The 21,486-nt window shown below is 36.5% G+C and overlaps 5 protein-coding genes across 5 annotated transcripts; all 5 read right to left on the minus strand.

The window, feature by feature from the left end:
• Positions 1–5,577: 5,577 nt before the first annotated feature.
• Positions 5,578–7,748, minus strand: EAE98_001411 (uncharacterized protein; the record flags this gene model as incomplete). The annotated part of the gene is made up of 3 exons (XM_038949030.1): positions 5,578–6,424; positions 6,491–7,076; positions 7,145–7,748. The coding sequence occupies 3 exons, from the start codon at positions 7,746–7,748 to the stop codon at positions 5,578–5,580; spliced, it is 2,037 nt and encodes a 678-aa protein (XP_038814015.1).
• Positions 7,749–8,991: 1,243 nt separating this feature from the next.
• EAE98_001412 (uncharacterized protein) lies at positions 8,992–10,457 on the minus strand (the record flags this gene model as incomplete). Its single annotated transcript, XM_038949031.1, has 3 exons — positions 8,992–9,808; positions 9,862–10,278; positions 10,332–10,457. 3 exons carry the CDS (start codon positions 10,455–10,457, stop codon positions 9,320–9,322), a joined length of 1,032 nt encoding a protein of 343 aa, XP_038814016.1. The 3' UTR covers positions 8,992–9,319.
• A 543-nt stretch (positions 10,458–11,000) lies between these two features.
• Positions 11,001–12,576, minus strand: EAE98_001413 (uncharacterized protein; the record flags this gene model as incomplete). Its single annotated transcript, XM_038949032.1, has 2 exons — positions 11,001–11,989; positions 12,093–12,576. The coding sequence occupies 2 exons, from the start codon at positions 12,574–12,576 to the stop codon at positions 11,001–11,003; spliced, it is 1,473 nt and encodes a 490-aa protein (XP_038814017.1).
• A 1,125-nt stretch (positions 12,577–13,701) lies between these two features.
• EAE98_001414 (uncharacterized protein) lies at positions 13,702–15,966 on the minus strand (the record flags this gene model as incomplete). The annotated part of the gene is made up of 6 exons (XM_038949033.1): positions 13,702–14,660; positions 14,715–14,852; positions 14,902–14,932; positions 14,989–15,586; positions 15,676–15,772; positions 15,837–15,966. The coding sequence occupies 6 exons, from the start codon at positions 15,964–15,966 to the stop codon at positions 13,702–13,704; spliced, it is 1,953 nt and encodes a 650-aa protein (XP_038814018.1).
• Positions 15,967–19,356: 3,390 nt separating this feature from the next.
• EAE98_001415 (uncharacterized protein) lies at positions 19,357–21,486 on the minus strand (the record flags this gene model as incomplete). Its single annotated transcript, XM_038949034.1, has 5 exons — positions 19,357–20,177; positions 20,236–20,472; positions 20,528–21,001; positions 21,058–21,265; positions 21,325–21,486. 5 exons carry the CDS (start codon positions 21,484–21,486, stop codon positions 19,357–19,359), a joined length of 1,902 nt encoding a protein of 633 aa, XP_038814019.1.

Below are 21,486 nucleotides of genomic sequence, written 5' to 3' on the forward strand. Positions count from 1 at the left end.
TTTGTCAAAGTTTTTGCTGACTGATCGAAGGTTGCGAGTGAGGGTATTTTGTATTTGGAGCTGCATGATCAAACATTCCTTTTCCCCAAGTTTGCGGAGCAACTTTGTTACCTGATCATCGTTTGTCTTACTTTTGGTTCTAGAATGTGGATAGTTTTGGCACAGGTGGCGACGATTTGCTTCGCGCAGGTCAGCAACGGCTAAAGAAATTGATAATTTCAGTGGTGCTACATACCTCGACGGCTTCGGGCTTATCATCATCATTGTGGCCGGAAGCTTGTGGTCGTTGGGCTGAGTTTTGGATTGAGGTAGGAGAGGAGGACTTGGTGTCTTTACGCGCAGGAGAGGTGGAAGAATCTTGTCAGACTCATCGCCAGAATCTAGAATTTCTCTAATCAACATCGAGGTTGGAATGGAGAAATAGATGGCGACTTACAATTCGAAATTTTGAAAATAACATCTGTAGCTTCTTCTATGATGAGTTGTGGGATACTTTTATAAATAATTTATGTTCCGAATTCTTTTGAAATAAATTATCTATAAAAAGGTTCTTCAAAATAATTTATATTTAAAATGCTTTGTAATTAATTTATTTGTAAGAAATACATTATAAATATATTATTTTTGAAATTGATTTGAAATAAAGTATTTGTAAGATTAGTTTTATAAATAATTTATTTTCGAAATTCTTTATAAATAATTTATTTATAAGAAACTTATTAGAAATAAATTGTTCTTGAAATTTATTCGAAATAAATTATTTATAAGATTACTTTTATAAATAATTTATTATTGAAATTCTTTGATAAGAAATTACTTTTAAAAGATCATTGTGAAGAATTCATTTTCAAAATCCTTTATAAATAAATTATTTGTAAAATCATTCATAAAAATAATTTATTTTTGAAATTCCTTGATAAGAAATTATTTATAAGAGGATTATTATATGTAATTTTTTTCGAAATACTTTATAAATAATTTGTTTATAGGAAATCCCTTATAAATAAATTATTTTTGAAATTCATTTGAAATAAAATATTTATAAGATTACTTTTATAAATAAATTATTTTGAAGGAATTAGAAAATAAATTATTCATAAGTAATTCTTTATAAATAATTTATTATTGAAATTCCTTGACAAGAAATTATTTGAAGTAGATCATTATATATAATTTATTTGTAGGAAATTCCTTATAAATAAATTTTTTTTGAAATTTATTTAAAATAAAATGTTTATAAGATTACTTTTATAAATAATTTGTTTATAAGAGACATATTAGAAATAAAGTATTTATAAGATTACTTTTATAAATAATTTAATTTCAAAATTCCTTAAAAATAATTTATTTATAAGAGACGTATTAGAAATAAATTATTTATAAGAAACTTATTAGAAATAAATTTTTTTTGAAATTCATTTGAAATAAATTATTTATAGGATTACTTTTATAAATAATTTATTTGCGAAATTGTATAAACAAGGGTATTCATTTCAAAGGAATGATTTCAATACAATGGCTACTATATTAAAGGTATTTAGGCGAATGCGAAAGAGATTAGCTCTTTCAGTAGTGCTTATATAAGGCCTACTATTTTCTCAATTAGCTGGCTTTTTAGATTGAATATAAATAAACATTTAGGGGCCTACTAATGGTAGGAACTATATCTTACGTATCTTTTTCGAACTAATAGAAATTCTCTATAAACAAATTGTTTATAAGAAACTTATTAGAAATAAATTATTTTTGAACTACATTTGAAATAAATTAATATAAGATTACTTTTATAAGCATACATTTTTTTTTTTTGAAATCTTTACAAATAAATTTTTTTTATTTTTTTTAAGGATTTTCGGATTCTGAGAGTATTAGCCCGGTTAGCTTATAGAATTCTATCATTCTCAGGATTTTAAGAGTATTTAATTTAATTAATTTGCAGGATTCTATCACTTTCAGAAAATGGAATATTATTTATTAGTGAACTATTATCAAATTCTAAATTTATATCTTTTATATGCTTTTGAGGATGAAAGCTGAAGAAGGGAGAGGCAAAACTATATCGAATATAAATATCGAATACAAACCATTATTTTATTGAAAACAAATCGATTTCTTTTTCGAATTTTTTGAATTTTTTATGATTTTCAAATCTCAAGGATAAATTGGATTTTATAGATTAAATTAATTCTTAGTATTCTTATATTACGGTGTAGCTTTTTTTAAGAGTTATGGAAAAGCAAAATCTCATAAAATGAGAATATAGGTATTACAATACTAGCTTGTTACTGTAGGAGTTAATAAGGCTTAGAAAAAGAGGTTGATATAATAGTAATCGGTCATTAAATAGCTTTAAAGTTTTCAAGGACGAAAACTTAAAAAGAGGGGCTCTATTACGGATATTAATATAGAATCGATATTGGGCTGATTATTAGTTTGGAAGTAAGTGAAGAGTTTATATATATAGCTTCAAAAGGAAGGTTTTGAAGGGATTAATAAAAAGTCTTATTCTAGTTCCATGCCTATATTCTATACTAGTCGTCATCTTGTATTGATTCTAATAATTATTTTGAAGAAAACTATAATAATAATTTAATTTTTCTATTCTCTTAATAAACGTAATACTTTTGTTAAATATTAATAACAAATTTTTTATAATAATCTATTAGTTAACAAAATATTTCGAAAATAATTTATTGAACTGTTATTTTTTATATTATCTGAATAAATAAGTTATATTCAAATAATTCTAATATCAATTGCTTTATGATATTTACTTTACAGGTGAATGTTTTCGAATACGGTTTATTAATAATTTATATGAAAGAATTTTAACTGTATGTTATTCAAAGAAATATCAATAAGAATTCCTTTAAAGATAAATCATTTTAAGATTCTTTAAAAATAATTTATTTATAAACAATTTCGAAGATAAAATATTAATAAATCATTTATATAAATACTTTATTTCTAAGAGAAATTAAAAATAAATCAAGATTAATATTTTCTTGATAAATAATAAATTTCTGAAAGAGTTTGAAAATAAAATATTGATAATATTTTTTTAAAAAATAAATTATTTTCAAAAAGATTTGAAATAAATTCTTCATAAGGAAGACTTGATAGATATATTATTTCTAAAAAAAAATTGAAAATAGATTATTTATAAGAGAATCTTTATAAAAAAAATTCTTTCAAAGGAAATAGAAAATAAATTATTTATAGGTAACTTTTGATAAATAAATTATTTCTGAAAGGATTTTAAATTAAATTATTTATAAGTAAAGGTTTATAAATATTTTATTTATAAAAGGATTATAAAATATATATTCATAAAAGATTCTTTATTGAAAATTTATTTCATAGGTTTAGAAAATAAATTATTCAGAAGTAATTTTTTATAAATAATCTATTTCTAAAGTAGTACAATAATAATTTATTTATATCAAAATCTTTAGAAAGATATTATTCGTAAATAAGTTTGATAATAAATTCTTTATACTAGGGTTTGAATGAATAATCTATTTTTAAGAAATCATAAAATAAATTATTCATGAGATATTCATTGTGAATAAATGATTTTCAAAAAAAATTAAAAATAAATTATTTATAAGAGATTCTGTATAAAAGAATCTTTTAAAGGAATTAGAAAATAAATTATTTATAAGTGATTTTTCAAAAATAATTTATTTCTAAAAATAGTTTAAATTAAATTATTTATAAGTAAGTATTTATAAATAGTTTATATTTAAGCAGATTGTAAAATAAATTATTTATTTTTGAAGCAATTAGAAAATAAATTATTTATAAATAATCTTTAATAAATAATATATTTTTGAAAAGACTTTCTATTAAATTATTTGTAAGTAAGTAGTTATAAATATTGTATTTCTAAAGGAGCTTCATAATAGATTATTTTTAATGAAATCTTTGAAAAAAATATTTATAGCAAATTCTTTATAAATAGTTTATTTTGAAAAATTAGAAAATAAATTATTTGTAAGAGATCCGTTATAAATAGTTGACTTTTGAAGAAATTAAGAAATAAATTATTAATAAGAGCTAATTTGTAAATAAATTTTTTGTAAGATATCTGTTATAAATAATTGACTTTTGAAGAAAATGGAAAATAAATTATTTATAAGAGTTAATTTATAAATAAATTATTTCTAAAAAAGCTTCAACTTAAATTATTTGTAAGTAAGTCTTTATAAAAAAAATTTCTTAGGGTTATAAGATAAATTATTTATAAAAAACCATTGACAAAAACGTTTCTATAAAGGAATTAGAAATTAAATTATTTATAAGAAATCCTTAACAAAAAATTTTCTTTAAAGGAATTAGAAATTAAATTATTTATAAGTATGTCTATATGAATATTTTATTTTCAAAAGGGTTTTGAAATAAATTATTTATAAGAGATTCTTAATCAAAATTTTATTTGTAAAAGAATTAGAAAATAAATTATTTATAAGTGATTCTTTATAAATAGTTTATTTCTAAAAAAATTTAATAATAAACTATTTATAATAGAATCTTTATGAATAAATTATTTCTAAATAAGCTTAATAATAAATTATTTTAAGTAAATCCTTTATAAATAATTTATTCTTAAGAAATTCCAAAATAAATTATTTATGAGAGATTCTTTATAAATAGATAACCTTTAAAGAAATTAGAAAATAAATTATTCATAAGTAAGACTTTATAAATATATTATTTCGAAAATGAGTTTGGAATAAATTATTTATAAGAGAGCATTTTGAAGATAATTTTGAAGGAATTATAAAATAAATCATTTATGAGTGATTCTTTATAAATAATTTATTTTTGCAAAGGCTTTAAATTAAATTATTTATAAGTAAGTCTTTATGAATATTTTATTTCTCAGAAGATTTTGAAAGAAATTATTTTTAAGAGATTTTTTATTAAAAATTTATTTTGAAGGAATTAGAAAATAAATTATTCATAAGTAATTCTTTATAAATAAATTGTTTATAAAGAAGTTTAATAATAAATTATTTATAAAAAATTCTTTATGAATAATTTATTTTGGAAGAAATTGAAAAATGAATTATTTATAAAAATAAATTCCAATAATCAACCCTACTAGATAACGAGTCAATCGCTGAACTCTGTTCCAATTCGGGTTAAGGATCAATTCTCCAAATACGAGTATACCTCTTACCTATTTCGGGGTTCAAAGACTTATAAGATTGTTCTGGTTTCTCCCAAAAGTAATTCTGAATCTTTCATGAGAGCAAAACTAGTAAATAAATCTAAGATAATAAGATAATTTTGGAGTATTCAGTGAGGTTGGCTTCATTTTCGCTATAGAACTTGAGTATGTAATACAATACTATAATAAAATTATTTCTATGAATATGTAAAATTCTGAGTAGATAGACATGATATATATAATCGAAATTATCCCTTTATACATTAAAATCTGTATTTTATTTAAGAGATTCTAGAAGATCTCTATGAAAAAGCGGACAAATAAAAAATCAAGCCGCAAAAGAAAAGTATTCATTGAAACCACCATCATTCAAATCCCAAGAACAATCTCTTCACAAACTCTCAAGAACTACTCGCTCTCCCAATATTCCGTTCTTCCACAACATCAAAAGTCCTTTCAACATTCAATCCCTCTCCTACTCTACCTCTGTTTTCATTTCCCTGCTCATCTATTTCACTTCTCTTCTTCTCCATTACCTTCTTCCTCTCTTGCCTCTCGGAAACTATCTCTCGTCTTTCTCTCTCCCTATAAGCTCTAGTCCCCGGTTTAGGATTCGCGAGAAGGTCATCTTGATCATATTTTTCCTCTGCATAATCACACGTGGATTTGGTCGATTCCCCAGTAGTCGGTAGCCCTGCATTTGATCCTTTATATATATCATTCGTGTCTTGTAGAGCACCAGCAGCCCATATTTGGGTTGTATGTGTTGAATTTTGATTTCCGATGGTTGGGTCTAGATTTGCGCTTTGATCGATTGCTGATTTTGATTTGGAGTGTGGATGATGACGAGTATGTGAATCCTGATTATTTGTTTTCTTGCCATGAACAAATGAAGAAGCCAGAGAAATGGGATTGAGATGTGTTCTAAAGGTTGCCCAGATCCTTGCTGAAGTTGGCGGGGTTTTATCCCCCCTCCCCCCTACCCCATGATTTGGAAAATTCGAGTAAGCATTATTTGGGCTTGCAGTCCTTGGAACCGAGGAGATGACATCTGGATTCTCGCAAGTAGTAGATGTAGATGAGAGGGACGTCTCTTTCTCATTTATACTTTCGTAAGTTGTCGCGTTGGAAGGTTTGTGAGTTGAGGGATTGTAGCCGGTCATAATGTTGAAGTTACGAGGCAATTTGTTGGAGTTGACAGAGTTAAAGGTTGGGGTATGAGAAGGCTTGCGGCTTGTGGTATTCGTTCTATGGATCCGTTAGATTTGATACCCATATGTTATGGAGAAACTCCAAGAGGCATCGGAAACTTACACTTCATTGCCCAATGTAGTCGTCGTAGCTACGCTTTGTTTCCTACTTTTTGCCTCCTGATCTTCAAAATAATGAATTGTCTTGGTAATCAAATCAAATCGACCTGCCCAACTCCCATTCACAGTTCCATTACTCATTCCCATCCTACTATCCCTCTCCTTCTTCTCCATCTTCCTTTCATGCATGCTCATCCTCAATCTCGGCCAACATCTCGCCAATCCCAATTTACACAATCCCCTTCTATAAATCTCCATCCCCTCACCATTACAACCCCAAAATACCACAATTAAAAACGCTAAAGCAACCCAATTCCATGCATCGTACTGCATACCCTTTGGTGCATCTGCAATTCTCCAAAAGATGATCGAATGCCAATATGTAGGATCATGAATATATGACCACGAATATGCATGTAAAGGCCAGCTAACATTGAGATAGAAATAATAAATAACGACTGGAAAATAGATCAAGAGAAGCATGAGGGACATTGAAAAAAGTTTAAAGAAGCGGCGAGGACTGAGTCCCGAAGAGGAAGAGGAAAGAGTACTGGTAAAATTTGTGCGATGCCGACGGAGACGATAAATTACTAGAACTATTGATTTCGTTAGTTTGTTTCCCAAAATTTGCCTCTCAAATGATGTAAATGAAGAGTACCACAATACATACAAGCAAAATAACAATTCAAACATGCAAAAATGAGTGGCCAGATGTGCAAAATAACAATACTTGGCCAACTCAAATCTGTCGCATCCACACATCCATAAATTGTCATAACCGTGAACCTATTACTTTGTATTGTGTAATGCAGCGCTACTTGTAAAATTGGAATCGTAAAACAAAAAGCACAATCCTTCGCTACTCTTCTTCTTTTCATCGCTCGAGTTTCATGCATACATGCATTATCCGTATTCACTGCTCTTGCCAGAAATAAAGATATGCAACATGTTGTTGAGGTCATGGCTGTGTAGAGGGCTTGACGAATCAGTACTTGAATATCGCAGACTATATTGCCAGAGAATCGAGAGGTGAGGGAGTCGGTTGGCCAAAGGAGAGCATTCATGGCGACAAAGATGAGAGAAATTATGTTTATGATGACGAGGGAGCAGGCGGCTATATTGCTGACGCGATACAGGAGGCGGAATGGAACGATGAGAAGTAGTATAAAAATTATTGAGAATATCGGCAGTGTAATAGCATTGGGGGAGATGGGATAATGAACACCTGGTGGATCGGGTCCTGTGCTTATGATCGTTGTCATGATGTTGAAATGCAATGTGCTTCTGAGAGTATGAGGTAAAGTTGAATGAATGTCAAGGGATGAGAGGTAGATATCTGAATATCACCTCTCTTCGACATAGCAGTAATTGACTCTCAGTATAGGAAGTGGAGACGGACACGAATGTGCCGAAACAAATTGAAGTAGATTGAGATGATAGCAGGCAGTTCAGTCAAGTAGAAACAAGAGAGGAGGATGGAACAAAGAATATTTCTATTTTGATGTTTAAGCTATCATGGGAGGTGGAGATTCCCGCGAGACGTGTTTGTGATAGACAGATCGGCTCAGGTATTATCAAGAGGTTATTTTAGGGGAGGATCGACCATTCCTGCCTTGAGTAAATTTGTAAAGCTTGTAGTCTTCATCTTCTCGATGAAATGGTCTTTCTATTGAGAAAACCCCATCTCAGCTGCCGGAAACTTAATAGAGATAAAAGTAAAATTATCAATCAAAGAGCTCGTAAAGGGACCGCAAAATCCCAGCATGAATGATTACAATCCACTCAGTTTCATTCCTCAGCTCAAACTCTCAATAAGAAATTCAAATCAGAACCCGAGACACTTCTCAGCAAAGTATGTGAATTTCCTATTTTTCTATTAAGGAATCCAATGATGTGATGTGGTTGGCCAAAGAAAATCTTATTGAGCAACTCATCGGGTATAGCGAGAAAGGGGAACCGAGACGCTAAAATCCTCAATGAGTATTTGGCGAGGGGCGGAAAGAATATTACAGGAACAGGAAAATGAATCAAAAATACATTGAAGACGTAGAAGAATAAAAGGGGCCATCATTCTGACGTACTTATGATCCGGTACCTATCTTCAGAAGATAAACTCCCAAGCAATGCAAAAATAAAATAAATTCATGTCAATTCTATATTCACCCTAAAATTATACTGTACACAAGTGTTCCCATACTTCACACACTAGCGGAAGTGACATCTCAAGGGATGTTGCATCGTCTTTCAAGCACATGCAATGAATGCGTCATTGAAGGTACATTTAGTAATAAAATACAGGAACCCATGTTTCTGAAGCTGCTGTACCTTAAAAGTTCGGTTTTAAGTTCGTGTGGTCATTTTTGGGAACCTGGTTTGGCTGCTGATGTGATCCATAATCGATGATGTTGATGCGATCGCGTAAAATTAAAACATCTTCCGATCGACATCCACAAGTAAGTTTACCTTCCATCATTTAATAATCTGAATCCTTCCATGTTCGGTTGGGGAACACGAATTCAAAATTGAAGGTCTTGATTTGGATGGCTTTTCATATCACCAAAAGCTACTATCAAATGTTGAAACCATAAGTTTTGTAGCCACAGAAATTTATATGATATATAGTGATCAAAGTAGGGCTGATAAGGAAAAGAAAAAGTCCGAATAGAAAAGATTCCCAATGTAATCTATATCGAAACAACATTTCTACGCAATCACCTCCTCCAGTATTCCGCATCAAAATACCCACATTTCTCTTCGACGTTCCTTTTCATCTCAAACAAGCAACGAAACCCCATGCCACAAATCCCATTTCCCACACACCCTAAAGAATTCCTCATAATTCCGCCATACTATCAATTATCCAGGTCTTCGTATCTTCCTGTGCATCCATTGCTTCCTTCAACTTATCCTTCATATTAATAAACGCATGCGGCGCCCCGGTATAAATTTTAATGATGGCCTCCCCACCCATCATCATCCACTTTGTGGCCATTGTTACCGAATCATCTAGTAACGGATCTTCCGTACCACATGTGAAAAGAGCACTTGGCAATCTTCCTCTGAATTTTTCAAGATCTTCATAGTATGGTGATATGAGAGGATCTTTCTTTTGTTCGTCACACATATCTGGAAGGAATGCGTTGACGAATTTACGCATCAAATCGTGGTCGAGTATTAAATTTGGACGAACGAAATTCCGACATTGAGGGAGCATTGTGAGATCGTATATACCGCAATGGAGAATTAGCCCGGACAACTTAAAATCAGGAAGATTTTTGAGAAGATGGAAGGCGACGAGTAAAGATAAGTGAGCACCTGCACTCTATAAAGTAGTATTAGTAGATACATCATATGATTGTAAAAGACCCCACATACCTCTCCCCCAATAAATTTCAATGAACTACCGAAAACCCCTTTCCCATGCTTGACCAAGTATTCTCCCACGTCAATACAATCATTTGGACCACATGGAAAAGGATATTCTGGAGCAAGTCTATAACCAACTAACACAATTGCCAGGTCTCCAGCATCGGCATAAAACTGGAGGAGAATATCGGCAGAATGGTGATCGCCAAGAACCCATCCACCGCCATGTATAAGGTATCCGATTGCTCTTGTCTTCTTTCGTTCCTCGATAGTTTTGCGCCAAGATGGATATATTAAACGACAAGGGATTGCTCGATCACTATCACGAGAAGGGATTTCTATGTCGAGACCATCTGGTAAGAGTTTAGGCTTCGGGATGGGAGTTTCCCCAGCATCCCTCATCTTACGATATTTTGAGGCACCCATCTGGAAATTTACAGTAAGTAGTGAAAGAACTGTAGATAAATTGACAACCATACCTCAAACCATTTTGGACCATCCCTCAGCAAGTTGATCAAATCCTCATTAGCTTTAGCTGTACCTGCCGATGTATTGCTTGGCTCAAACTTTGCAACATTGATGTGAATATCCGACTTGAGTGGCATTGTTGTTAGGCTGAGGCTGGAAAGGTTTAGAGTGCGGGAGAATAAATAAATCTGAACATGTTTGGGAATCACAAGTAAAGGGCATCGTCCAGTCTTAAACCTCGAGTTCTGAGTTGTTAAAAATCATGTTGAATCATATTGACTCACACTTTCTTACTTTTCTTCACAATTTCTCTTTGGTAAATCAACAAACTTCAGATTTCAGCGACTTCCCACCATTTTCTCTCAAGGTTGTTTGAATCGGAAGCCGTCAACAATAGAGTCGGATTTATAGGCGTTACATCCGCATGACAATAGACTATTTGTGACGTCCTCGATTAATAGAACCCCTATGATGCGTATCTCACATTCCGTGTAACTATTCAACTCGTGGAAACCAATCACAAAGTCGTTATGACGACGTGTATTTCCAAAGGCTTGTGAACAGACCTGCTTCATTTATTCCGTGCAAGAAGTTGAGAAAAGTGGCATAAAACATTTCATTCATTGGATCTAACTTGATGGTGGTCATGACCAAACTCCAACTTTCCAACTGTTGAATCCTCATCTCTTTGATTTATTTTGTACACGATCAATAACTTTTGAATGAGGCGCATATCGAACATTCGAATTTCTCTTAGGTTTCTCCATTGGTTCTTGGCCACCAAGTAGGAATCGGGTGTAATTAACCACCGAGAGAAGTGTTTTCAGCGGAAGGCTCGCGATAGTACCGAAAGCTTGTAATGGGATAATCATAGCTGAGGATATCCAATCGAATATTATTCCGAAAGTACTGCGCCTTTGTGAATTATTAGCTGCTGCTGCTGCCAAGGAGATAGCATCATTCAATCGTGCTTCCAAATCTAATAGACGGCTTTCCGTTTGGAATGATTGAAGTGTAGCGCGCTTTTCATAACGGCGTACAGCTCGGTTGAGAGCATCTAAATCCGGTTGCATTGTGCGGCGAACTTCTGTAGTAAGGATTGCCGATTGCTTCCCATTTAGGACCAGCTCTGGCATGCTTCCGGTGTACGAATCTACATTTGAGGCTCGCGCCTCTAATTCCTCCAATCTTCGGACCAACGCTTCATTATCTTCTGCCTTTTTTTCACTGGAACCATCGTACGCATGTGAATTCACAACTCTTTGTAAATGCAGTGTTCTTGCTCGTAGTAACCTGACTAGATGTGCCATTGGTCTCAGCTCTGATGCTAGTAAAAAGATGGTCAAATTGTAATTCGAGACCAATCCTTCGGACGGGCGGCTCAATTGTGATCGTATTGAGTGTAGTATATATGCCCCGGCTATTGGAAATATGAAACATGATAATAAAGCCAATATCTCATGAACATAGAGTTCATTGGTAGCAGACTCGTGTACAGGCTGGCGTCGCTCTGTCTTGGAAGGCGAGTTCGATTTGTCGTCCGACGTGTCTTCGAGAATCTCGGTCGTAGAGTCCATTGCGCATTCATCCCCGCTTCCTTCTTCCCGAGCCATTTCCTCATTATATACCTCTTTCTTTCGAATCGACTGTGCTGAATGATACCAATCCCCTGAATTATTAGCATGCATTGATTACTATGGACACTTCCCCAATGCCGGTCCACTGCCATTTCTACATGGCGGATTCCAGGTTTCTGGAAACAGATAACTCACATGGTACCCTTACAGACCAATTCAGCAGAATGGCCGCAAATCCAAGTAACATAATATCGGTTATGACCGAATTTCCATTGGTGAAGAAGAGACCACCAATTGCTGGCAGAAGGGCAAAGGCTAGAGGGGCCGAATCCCAGTGTGAAGAATCATGACTATGTTCCTCCTTCATATCGCTAGGTTTAGGAAATAAAATGTCGTCTGTTGAATCCCTCAAACTCTTGTTAAATTCGTTCAGCGAATATTCCGAGAAATTCGAACTCCTGCGACGACTTCCACCCGAAGGTATTCCATCTGTGGACCAACGATTGGTACGACGTCGATTCAATGTTGCTGTAGGCTCATCACCGGTAATATTTGAAGCTCTGCCAGTAGGTGATATACTCTTGGTTGGATTTGGTGATGAGGATCTATCGGTATTGATGATGTTGAGGTTATTGTTGTGGTTTTGGGTTTGGTTTCGGGTTCGAGTTTCTTCAACCATATTGCCAGGGTTTATTTCGGGTGGGTGGATCGATCTTGAATGGTCCTGCAGTGTGATGTGTGGGGAAATGATGAGGCGAAAGGTAATTCTGATGAAAATAATGGGGATGATTATGGGGATGATGGAGATGCTTCTGCAAGGTACTCGAGTATTGTTGAAGTTTATTATATTGCTTGTATCGTAGGTAGGTAGGTGTAATTGATGAGAAGTTTTGATGTCGATAATGCTACTAGGTAGGTATGTCTTTAACCACCGGAGATGAATAAATGTTCATAAATATGGTGGCTTTTACTGATTACTTTCTGGCTCTTACTTTTGTGTCGCACTTCCGAAGCTCAGCTGTGGTGTTGATGTAAATCTTAACTCAATGACCTTTTGTCCAGCGACAAACCTACCTAGGTGCGCAATTGATTAATTAGTGCAGACCTCCACGTACATCTATTCGGGAGCACAATTCTAACTATAGTTCGATTGTTTCAGGAAATATCCCAATTACGTATATAAATGTATCGATACGTATAGATACCTACGTATATACAAGACAGTGCTCGTGCTCGTACACACAAGCCTGGGACAAGCCAGGATTTGCAATCGTCATTCTTCCCCTTAGCTCCAACATCAACATTTCCTATTTGTCTCCCTCTGTACTCGTCGTTCCTAACAAAACATTCCACCAAATTTAATACACAAAATTATAGAAAAGCTCCCGTAGCTACAATCTATGACTTGATAATCCTATCAAAATCAATCCATTCAACGAAGGTCTTACTACTAACGATAGACTTTGCGGATAAAAGTTCCTAAGCTTAAGCTTACTGCCGAAGGCTTAGATCTAGGTACGGTATACCTAGGTAGGTGCTGGTGATGACTTTCAGCACACGCTAAGCTCTTTCCTTCATGGCCCATCCCTTTGCGAGTGCCCACCCTTGCCACCCTACCTGGACATCCAGTTCAAATGCTACAATAACCACCTCCGTAGGCTGGATTGATTCAACTATTCGATGTTTGGTGGCAAAGAAAGTCTTAGAGACAAGATATAAATACTCCAACCTTCAATCGCAGGAAAAAGGTATTATTCATTTGTTTTTATAATAGACATCCACTTCTCCCCCTACACACTCACTCTCACAAGCCACGGAATTTCTCCTTTCCCCTTTCCACAAACCTCAACGGCACTCTATCCTCTTGCGCCATCTTCAACACTATTTGCGCTTGATTGCATCTTCTAAGCACCTCCTTCGTTTCTATAATAGCTTTTTCATAGACTTCTCTCCTCTCTTCATCATTCATCCTCTGTACTTCCCCATCACTCGCCCATCTAGACACATCCAACTCCACACTATATTTCTGAAATATCACAGTCAAAACAGCAATCATTTCCACCTGCGCGAATTTCTTGCCCGGACAAGCGCGTGGTCCCTCGCTAAAAGGTATAAATGCTCCTTTGACTGGTTTAAATAGTGTAGAGCTCTCATTGTCAATTTCATCCTTTGCCGAATCCTCATCTTCATCCTCATCCGCATGTTTCATCTCTTGGCGCTCTTCCACTTTCTCTACAATCCATCTTTCCGGTACAAAATCATTCAAATCCGTGCTTCCTTCCTTTGAAATCCTATGAGGCCAGTACCTCGGGTTCCTATGTGTCCCTACAGTATTCAGATGAATAAAACATCCTTCCGGCACCACTTTCTCTACTCCATCAACTATAACCTTCTGTTTCCCTACAGCAATCTTCGGTATTGTATCCGCTATCGGCATTAATCTCAATTCTTCATTCAACACCGCTCCTACCATACTATTGTACAATTTTGGAAAATCACGCGTATATGTCCAATGCTGTGGCTTCTTTGAGCCAATAATCAAGTCGATATCAGCTTGCATAGATGTCTGAGACAAGACGGAAATGGCGAGGTAGACGAAACAAAGCTGAATGCTGGATGCAGTTGTTTCATGGCCGGCGAGGAGAAATATAAAGGCATTTGATTTTATTTCGGCTTCGGTGAGGGGCAAGTCTTCATTCCGATTTGATACCATGGGGTCCTTAGGGGAGTTCAGAGTCTCAGTGGATGCTTTGAGCATATTCCCTTGATATTGTTAGTGTCATCGGAATGGATTGCAAATGATAGTTGCGATCTCACCCATTAGGTCCATGGTAACTTTATCATAATCTCCAGCTGATATTTGCTTCTTTTTATGCTCGAGTAGTCCGGTAACATATTGATTTGTTTCTTTAAACGCTTTGTACACCTTTCCATGGCGCTTTATAGGTGAAAGTTCTTGAAACGTCAGAAGAACGAATGCTTGGAGAGGAATCAAGTGACTTACTCAACATCCATTGCGGCCATAATAATATGAGCTACATCACGATTAGTACCTCTGTGTCTCTATGAATTTCATTCTGTTGTTGCTCACAAGAAGACTACTCAAAACTGTATTAACGCAATCTTTGAATCCCAATGAATGTTCTCCAACCGGTTTACTCAAACCCAAATTCGGCATCTCTTCCCCTTCAATCTTCAAATCTCCAATACCCACATCTACTTCCTCATCTCCTTCCCACAACTGTGGTACTCCAAATCCCACAGCGCAAATGACATGCAAACTTAGAATTGCCGTATCACTCCCCGCATCTTCCACTCTCAACTCCTCTTGACCCTTCTCGCTACTTCTACTTCTCCTCCCCCAAATTCTAATCATCGCCTCCGCTTGTCTGATACTCTCCGCCCAAACCAACTTTATACTTTTTTCACCAAAGCTCTTCCCCACCACCTTCTTATGTCTCCTCCATTCCTCCCCTTCAATTGTCACAATATTCTTCCCAAAAAATTCCAACACCTTATAATTCTTCACGGGCTTAACGAAATCATTTTTTCGCGTTGTGAATTGCGCTATCAACTCTGCGTTTGTCGTGCGTAATAGATTGAGGTTCGTGGCCGCGAATATGTAGGTGTCTCCATGGAGATCATAGGAAGAGCGGAGATTGAGGAAGGAATTGCGGTGGTTGGCTATGCTATGGGGATGTTAAATGGTTTGATGGGCTATTTTCTAGGGGGTGTTTTTGGAATTGGGGGTGCAATAATTGAGAGAAGAGAAACTTACTATAGCCATTCCCAATGCTTCGTTCCAGGTAATCTCCTCAGAATTGGAATAATAAATTTCAATGTCAAGATATTTTTTAATCCGATTGGCGCAAGAGCTAGAACAACCCTTTAACATCAGCGCCTTCATTTCCTTTCAGTCCAAACATTGAATACACCCACGCGTCTCAATAACCGGAAATCCAGTTTTCTGTGCTATCCTTCTAGATTCCAAGAATCCATTATACGCATTTCCCACTTTCCACAGCAGCAACGTCCATAGAGCTAGTCCTATGAACAATATACCGACCATTCCGAATTCTTCGACGTTCAACGCGATGCACGATAATTTGGCACGATGAAGAATTACGAATCACGACTACCCAAAATGCAAACAAAAAATCAACATGCAGTTAGAGAATCGTCGATGGATCAGATGAATGATCGTCAATCGCTTCAACCCTGACGTGAATAAAAAGAGCAAGTAAACCGAGTGGAATTCAATATATGTGATCCTTCATACATGTACATATGTAACATACGGAGCGGTACCCCTCATCCATAATCTCGACACCTATCATTATGGATCGTGGTGTAGATAATCCTTCATAGATGGATAGCCTAGGTACGCATGTAAGATGAAGAGAAATATGTGGATAGAGATAAGGATAAGCAGAACCTTCATTCAGAACAACTATTGAATTTTATATGGAGGTATGGAGTAACTATCTTTATTTATTCGTTCATGATTCTCCAGAAATCCCCTCCAAAACCAGGGTCTCGTATATAGGTAGTATTCTTTAATCATACGTCTATCTATGAATGGAAGACAGCCTCCATACTTCGTACATTTAATTATTCCATCTGAGGACCTGGCACAGTCTAGACTTCAAAAGCTCAAAGCTCACAGCTGAAACCCCACTCCTCTCCTGAAATGATAAACCAACCATAACAACCACCCGAGCCACCCCCCTCGCCCCCGCCCCCATCAATCCTACCACCCTTGATAACGTCCTTGTTGTCCGTTCCCATTTTATCGCTGATTCGACCCCGCCGTACGTATATATGTAGCTCTACATACCTATACTAGCGAGGTCTCCCAACAAGGTACGAGTACTCGAACAGGGAAACATTTTTATCCACCAGAATTAGCTATGCATTCAACGAATATTGATTAACTGCTGCTTGGGGCCACTCAAGGCTGTTTAAAGACGGTCAGGACTGACGTGCATATAGATAGATACAAGGTCTGTGAATTACATAGCATCCAAATACCTCCGGCGGATATACTCAGGTACACACAGCTTAGCTATAGCTTTTCATGTACTCCATGTAACCTTAGCACTAGCAACTCAGGGTAGCAGCAATTCAATACGCAATACGCAATGAATCCATAAAACCTCGACATAAGAAAATCCAACGATATTTTGATTTCTTCCGTTCACTCAAACTTTCTTTGGTCCTTGAATTTCATTCAATGGAACTTCGATGACCTTACATCATTATCGATTTGCAAGCTCCATAACCAAGCCTGAAAGATTTCGTTTGGATAAACAAGCCCCAACACACATGATAGTATCCAAGCACGTATTTCTAAAGGCAAACCCTGAATTAAGACCCGTTCCATGGATCGATATCCGTTCTCATACATGCAGTGCCTACGCCATACCATTGCCGTTTCCATACCTTGCCTGCCGCCTATACCGCACATTTCCTAATTTACCCATCCGTCCCGATTGCATAACCACCCTTCGATGAGACCCCGATATCAACCATTCATCACATCCTCATCCCTCAACCTCGTCCCTCGCCCTATCCATTCGAGTTTTCATCTATTATCCCAACTCTTCGGTCTAGGTCGCCGTCCGTCGCTAATATCCGAGCTCACCGGGCACCAGCAAGGCAAGCACGGACACCCGTACGGGCACCAGTGGAAGCCATCTTTTCGCTTGCACGCTACTATCGGCAATTAGAGTCTAAATTTTGACCCAGTATAGGGGACCTATCTGCTATCAAGCTCTTGGCCCCTCTGAGATCATGATAATGCTGAAAGAAATATTGAATGAATACTCTCTAATCTTGGAAAATTCTGATCAATTAACATGTTAATCAAAGATTAACGATTGATTAGTGCGTGAATATAAGCTGCATGTGAAATACCCAGGCACAATATGTATCCCTCCCTTTCCATCCCTAACCTTCGCATTACTGATAGACAAAAGTACCTCACTGGTACGTCATTGCAAATGCATTCTCTTCACCCCAGTAATTTCGACCTAAAAGCAGCTCTCCCTCAAACAAATCCCCAATTAATTCATTCCCTCATGGGAAGGAAGCCTACGGAAATGCTACGGAATGGTCACGGAAAGGGATATTGTAATGGTAGCCAAGAAATCAAAATGCAAACAAAAATTCATTACATCCAAACAGAATCTAACGAACGCTCAAAAAATTACTCAACAAGTATGTACTGCGTACACAAATCAAAGCACTACTTCAATTTTCTACCCCCCAAGAGCTGCTTCGTCAAGCTCTTTTGGTCGCTTCGCATACACCCATCCAAACTTCATAATCATGCATATGCAACTCTACAAACGGAATCAGGTACTAGAAATTATATATTATTCATATGGATAGGCAGGTAGAAGGGTAGGTACTAGTACATGCACATGCAAATCATACCCGTCTAGCCGCTCGCTCAAGTACACTCGAATCAAAAGGAGTAGGTAACAATATTTATTGATTATTCCAAGTCTTTTTAACATCTAGACCCGACTACTGTATACATTCTCGTCTCATTTTCTCTTCTTCTTGCTTTTCTTTGCTTTGCTTTGCTTCTCTCCACTTTGCCTGATTTCGTTCCCCGCATTTTCATGTCTCTTACCTTCCAATGCCACATATGGAACATGAGGAAAGGCAACGAATTAATGAGTAGATATGCAAATAAAAATATTCAACTCTCATAATCATAATTTAGCCTGACTGGCCAGCCATAAAGACTGCCGTTCTTGAGTTCCATGCTTCAAATAACCTTTGTGAGTCGAAAAATTGCATCCATAATTCCATGTACAAATTCCCTTCATTCACGTGTCAACCATCCATCTCGTATCATTACCCTCAGAACACCAATCCAAGCCATAAGATACTATCCCGTGTCAATAATTTAATCCATCAACCTCCATTAAAAATACCGTAACAAAGTACCTAAACAAAGTGTGCAGGAAAAAAGAGAAATTGACCACGTATTAAATCTCCAAACCCGAGTGAGTCCCGGTTCAAAGTCCAAAGGTTCCATCCGAGGCCGAACCCAAACTTTTCCACCACAAAACTCTGCCAACCAATTTCAATTCCACCTCCACCCATTCAATAATATCAATAGAACTCATACGTCAGTCGCGAAAATCAGAGAACAGTGAAAGATAAACTAGCATAAAGCACAAAACGTAAAAGTGATTTGAAAAAAAGAAACTTAAAATAAAATTGCACAACCAAATTGAACGCTTGCACCACCACCATTTCATCCCATCTTAGTCTCCGCTGGTTTTATGTATATAAAAAATATGCCAGTCAAACATGTTAAGATATGATGTTCGATCGCTTGCTCAGATGAATATATGCCATCGCCCATCAGGAGAGTTAAAACAATCGAAGCGCCAATACTCCCTCTCCATTGCTTTTGGATAAACCTAAAGAGAGTCATTCCTTAACCCTGATGAATACTCGGATCGGGTTTGAGATCTGCATCATGATGGCCATAATTATTACTGTCGAGAAAATCGAATCCGCCATGATGTTGATGGGTGGGGAGTTGATGTGGATGACCGAGACTTCCTGTTCGAAGCTGACTTCCTATTTGAGGAGTTGTGTCGTATTGAGATCTATGTGGCAGTCCATCGTAGCTGCTTTGGACACTGTGGCCAATAGGATGCGATGGTAACATGGATTGAGAGTTGGGCGGGGGAAGTTGATACGAATTGGAGGAGAAAGGTTGTGGGGAATTGGATGTGAACGATTGAGATTGTGGTGATGTTGTGTAAAAGCTTGAGGCCGGAGATGGATTACTGAAGAAAGATGATGTCCAGCTCACATTTGCTTGTTGTGAGTTCTGGTATTGAGCTGGAGACATGGAAGTGGACATGGAACGTTGAGGTTGGTCTTGTAGGCTTGAGCTACTAGGATCATTGAAGCTAACGCGAGGTATATATCCAGTAGTGGTATGAATGTAAGAGGAGTTGTGTATATGATCTTCCTGTTGTGGATTGTATCGAACCGAGGCGTGTCGAGCTGGTGCATACACATTATCATGTTCTCTCTGCTGATTAGACGATGTTCCTTGTTGTGCTTGCTGAATTTGAATGATTGACGGCGAGACCGAGCTATGCGGAGTTAACATCATTGGCGAGGCTTCTATTTCTTGAGGTTGTAAATCATCGTCTTCAAGCTTCATGCCCTCATCTGGTTCGTCGTCTGAAATTTCCGCGCCGTTTCTATCACCATACATTACCGAAATATAAGTATCAGGGTCTAATGAGATATTAGCCATCTGACAGTACAGTGTTTGAATGTGAAATGAGATACTGACCTCGCTCGCCATTTTTGTACTGCTCCTCCATTCGAGCAACCTTGAATATCTCCTTCAAAAAAGGCTTCTTGGCAGAATTCTCGGGATGATCCTTTTCCGTAAACCAATTCGACATAGCTTCCATCGTAACTTCTTCCAGTTTCTTGACGTTGAGATTTAGCTTCTGAACTGAGGAACATTGCTTGTGATATGGCTCGATAATCATTCTCAAAATATGTACCAACAAACGTATTCGCTCTAATCAAAATATTAATCAGGATGTCTTTGATTTACATGGTGATGTTGAACTTACCAGGTTTCAAAAGGTGATCTGGTTCTCTGTGGCGAACTGACAAATCTCCACTTGTAGCTGGCCACCACGGTGGGGCTTTATCAGCACCCTTGGTATATGGGTAATGTGTCTGCTTTCTAGGCTCAACGAGCTTTACAAAAGCTTTTCCCATAACCTTACAAGAGGCTTGTTGCATATCCTTGAAACGGCAACTGTAGAATTTCGTAACCTCTTCCTCGTCACCTATTCTCAATAACATTGTCTTCCTCTCTACGATGGGACTTGGTGTATCTTCACTTGAGTCATCATATTGATGATGATATCTCTTAGTCTTTTTCGATCCTGTCGAATCATCATCGTCAGAATCCTCTGAACTTTGTCGAAGCTGACGGTGTCGGCGCCTCTTTCCAGAACTTGAAGCGTTTCCGGTAAGTCTCCTCATACCTGGTGCGTTATCCATGCTAAAGTCACTGTATCCGCTCTCTTGACTATAGGCTGTGGAGATGAACGTTAGCAAGGAAGACATAGAGGCCATTTGAAAGGTGACTGACATGATGAATTTGAGAATGAGGCATCCAGAGCAGCTCTTTGTACAGATTTGTGAAAATCATTCTTCAAGTGTGGCGAGAATATTCTCGGTTGAAAATTCTTCAGAGTTTGGGAGGTGTAGTTTACTTCCCTTCCATCGTCAAGAATGGCGATGACGGCAAACTCTTTTACTGGAATACGAGCGCAGGATCTCAATGCTTCCTCGACAGTCTAAAGAGATGTTAGTTAATTCACACTCCATGAGATGAATAGATTGTCACTCAACGTACAAGAGCTAGTTCGTGAGGGTGAGGGCGGTGTGGTATAATTGGTGTGAGTCGAGCTTCGCTCAAGGAAGGTTGGCTGCAATCGAATGATCTCTCCGCGGTATTGGGCCATGACTCACGGCCATAGCAATCCCTAGACTGCATGGGATTCTCATGCTGAACCAT

Source organism: Botrytis deweyae (genome assembly GCF_014898535.1).
Source record: "Botrytis deweyae strain B1 chromosome Unknown BDEW_003, whole genome shotgun sequence".
In the NCBI taxonomy this organism is placed as follows: domain Eukaryota; kingdom Fungi; phylum Ascomycota; class Leotiomycetes; order Helotiales; family Sclerotiniaceae; genus Botrytis; species Botrytis deweyae.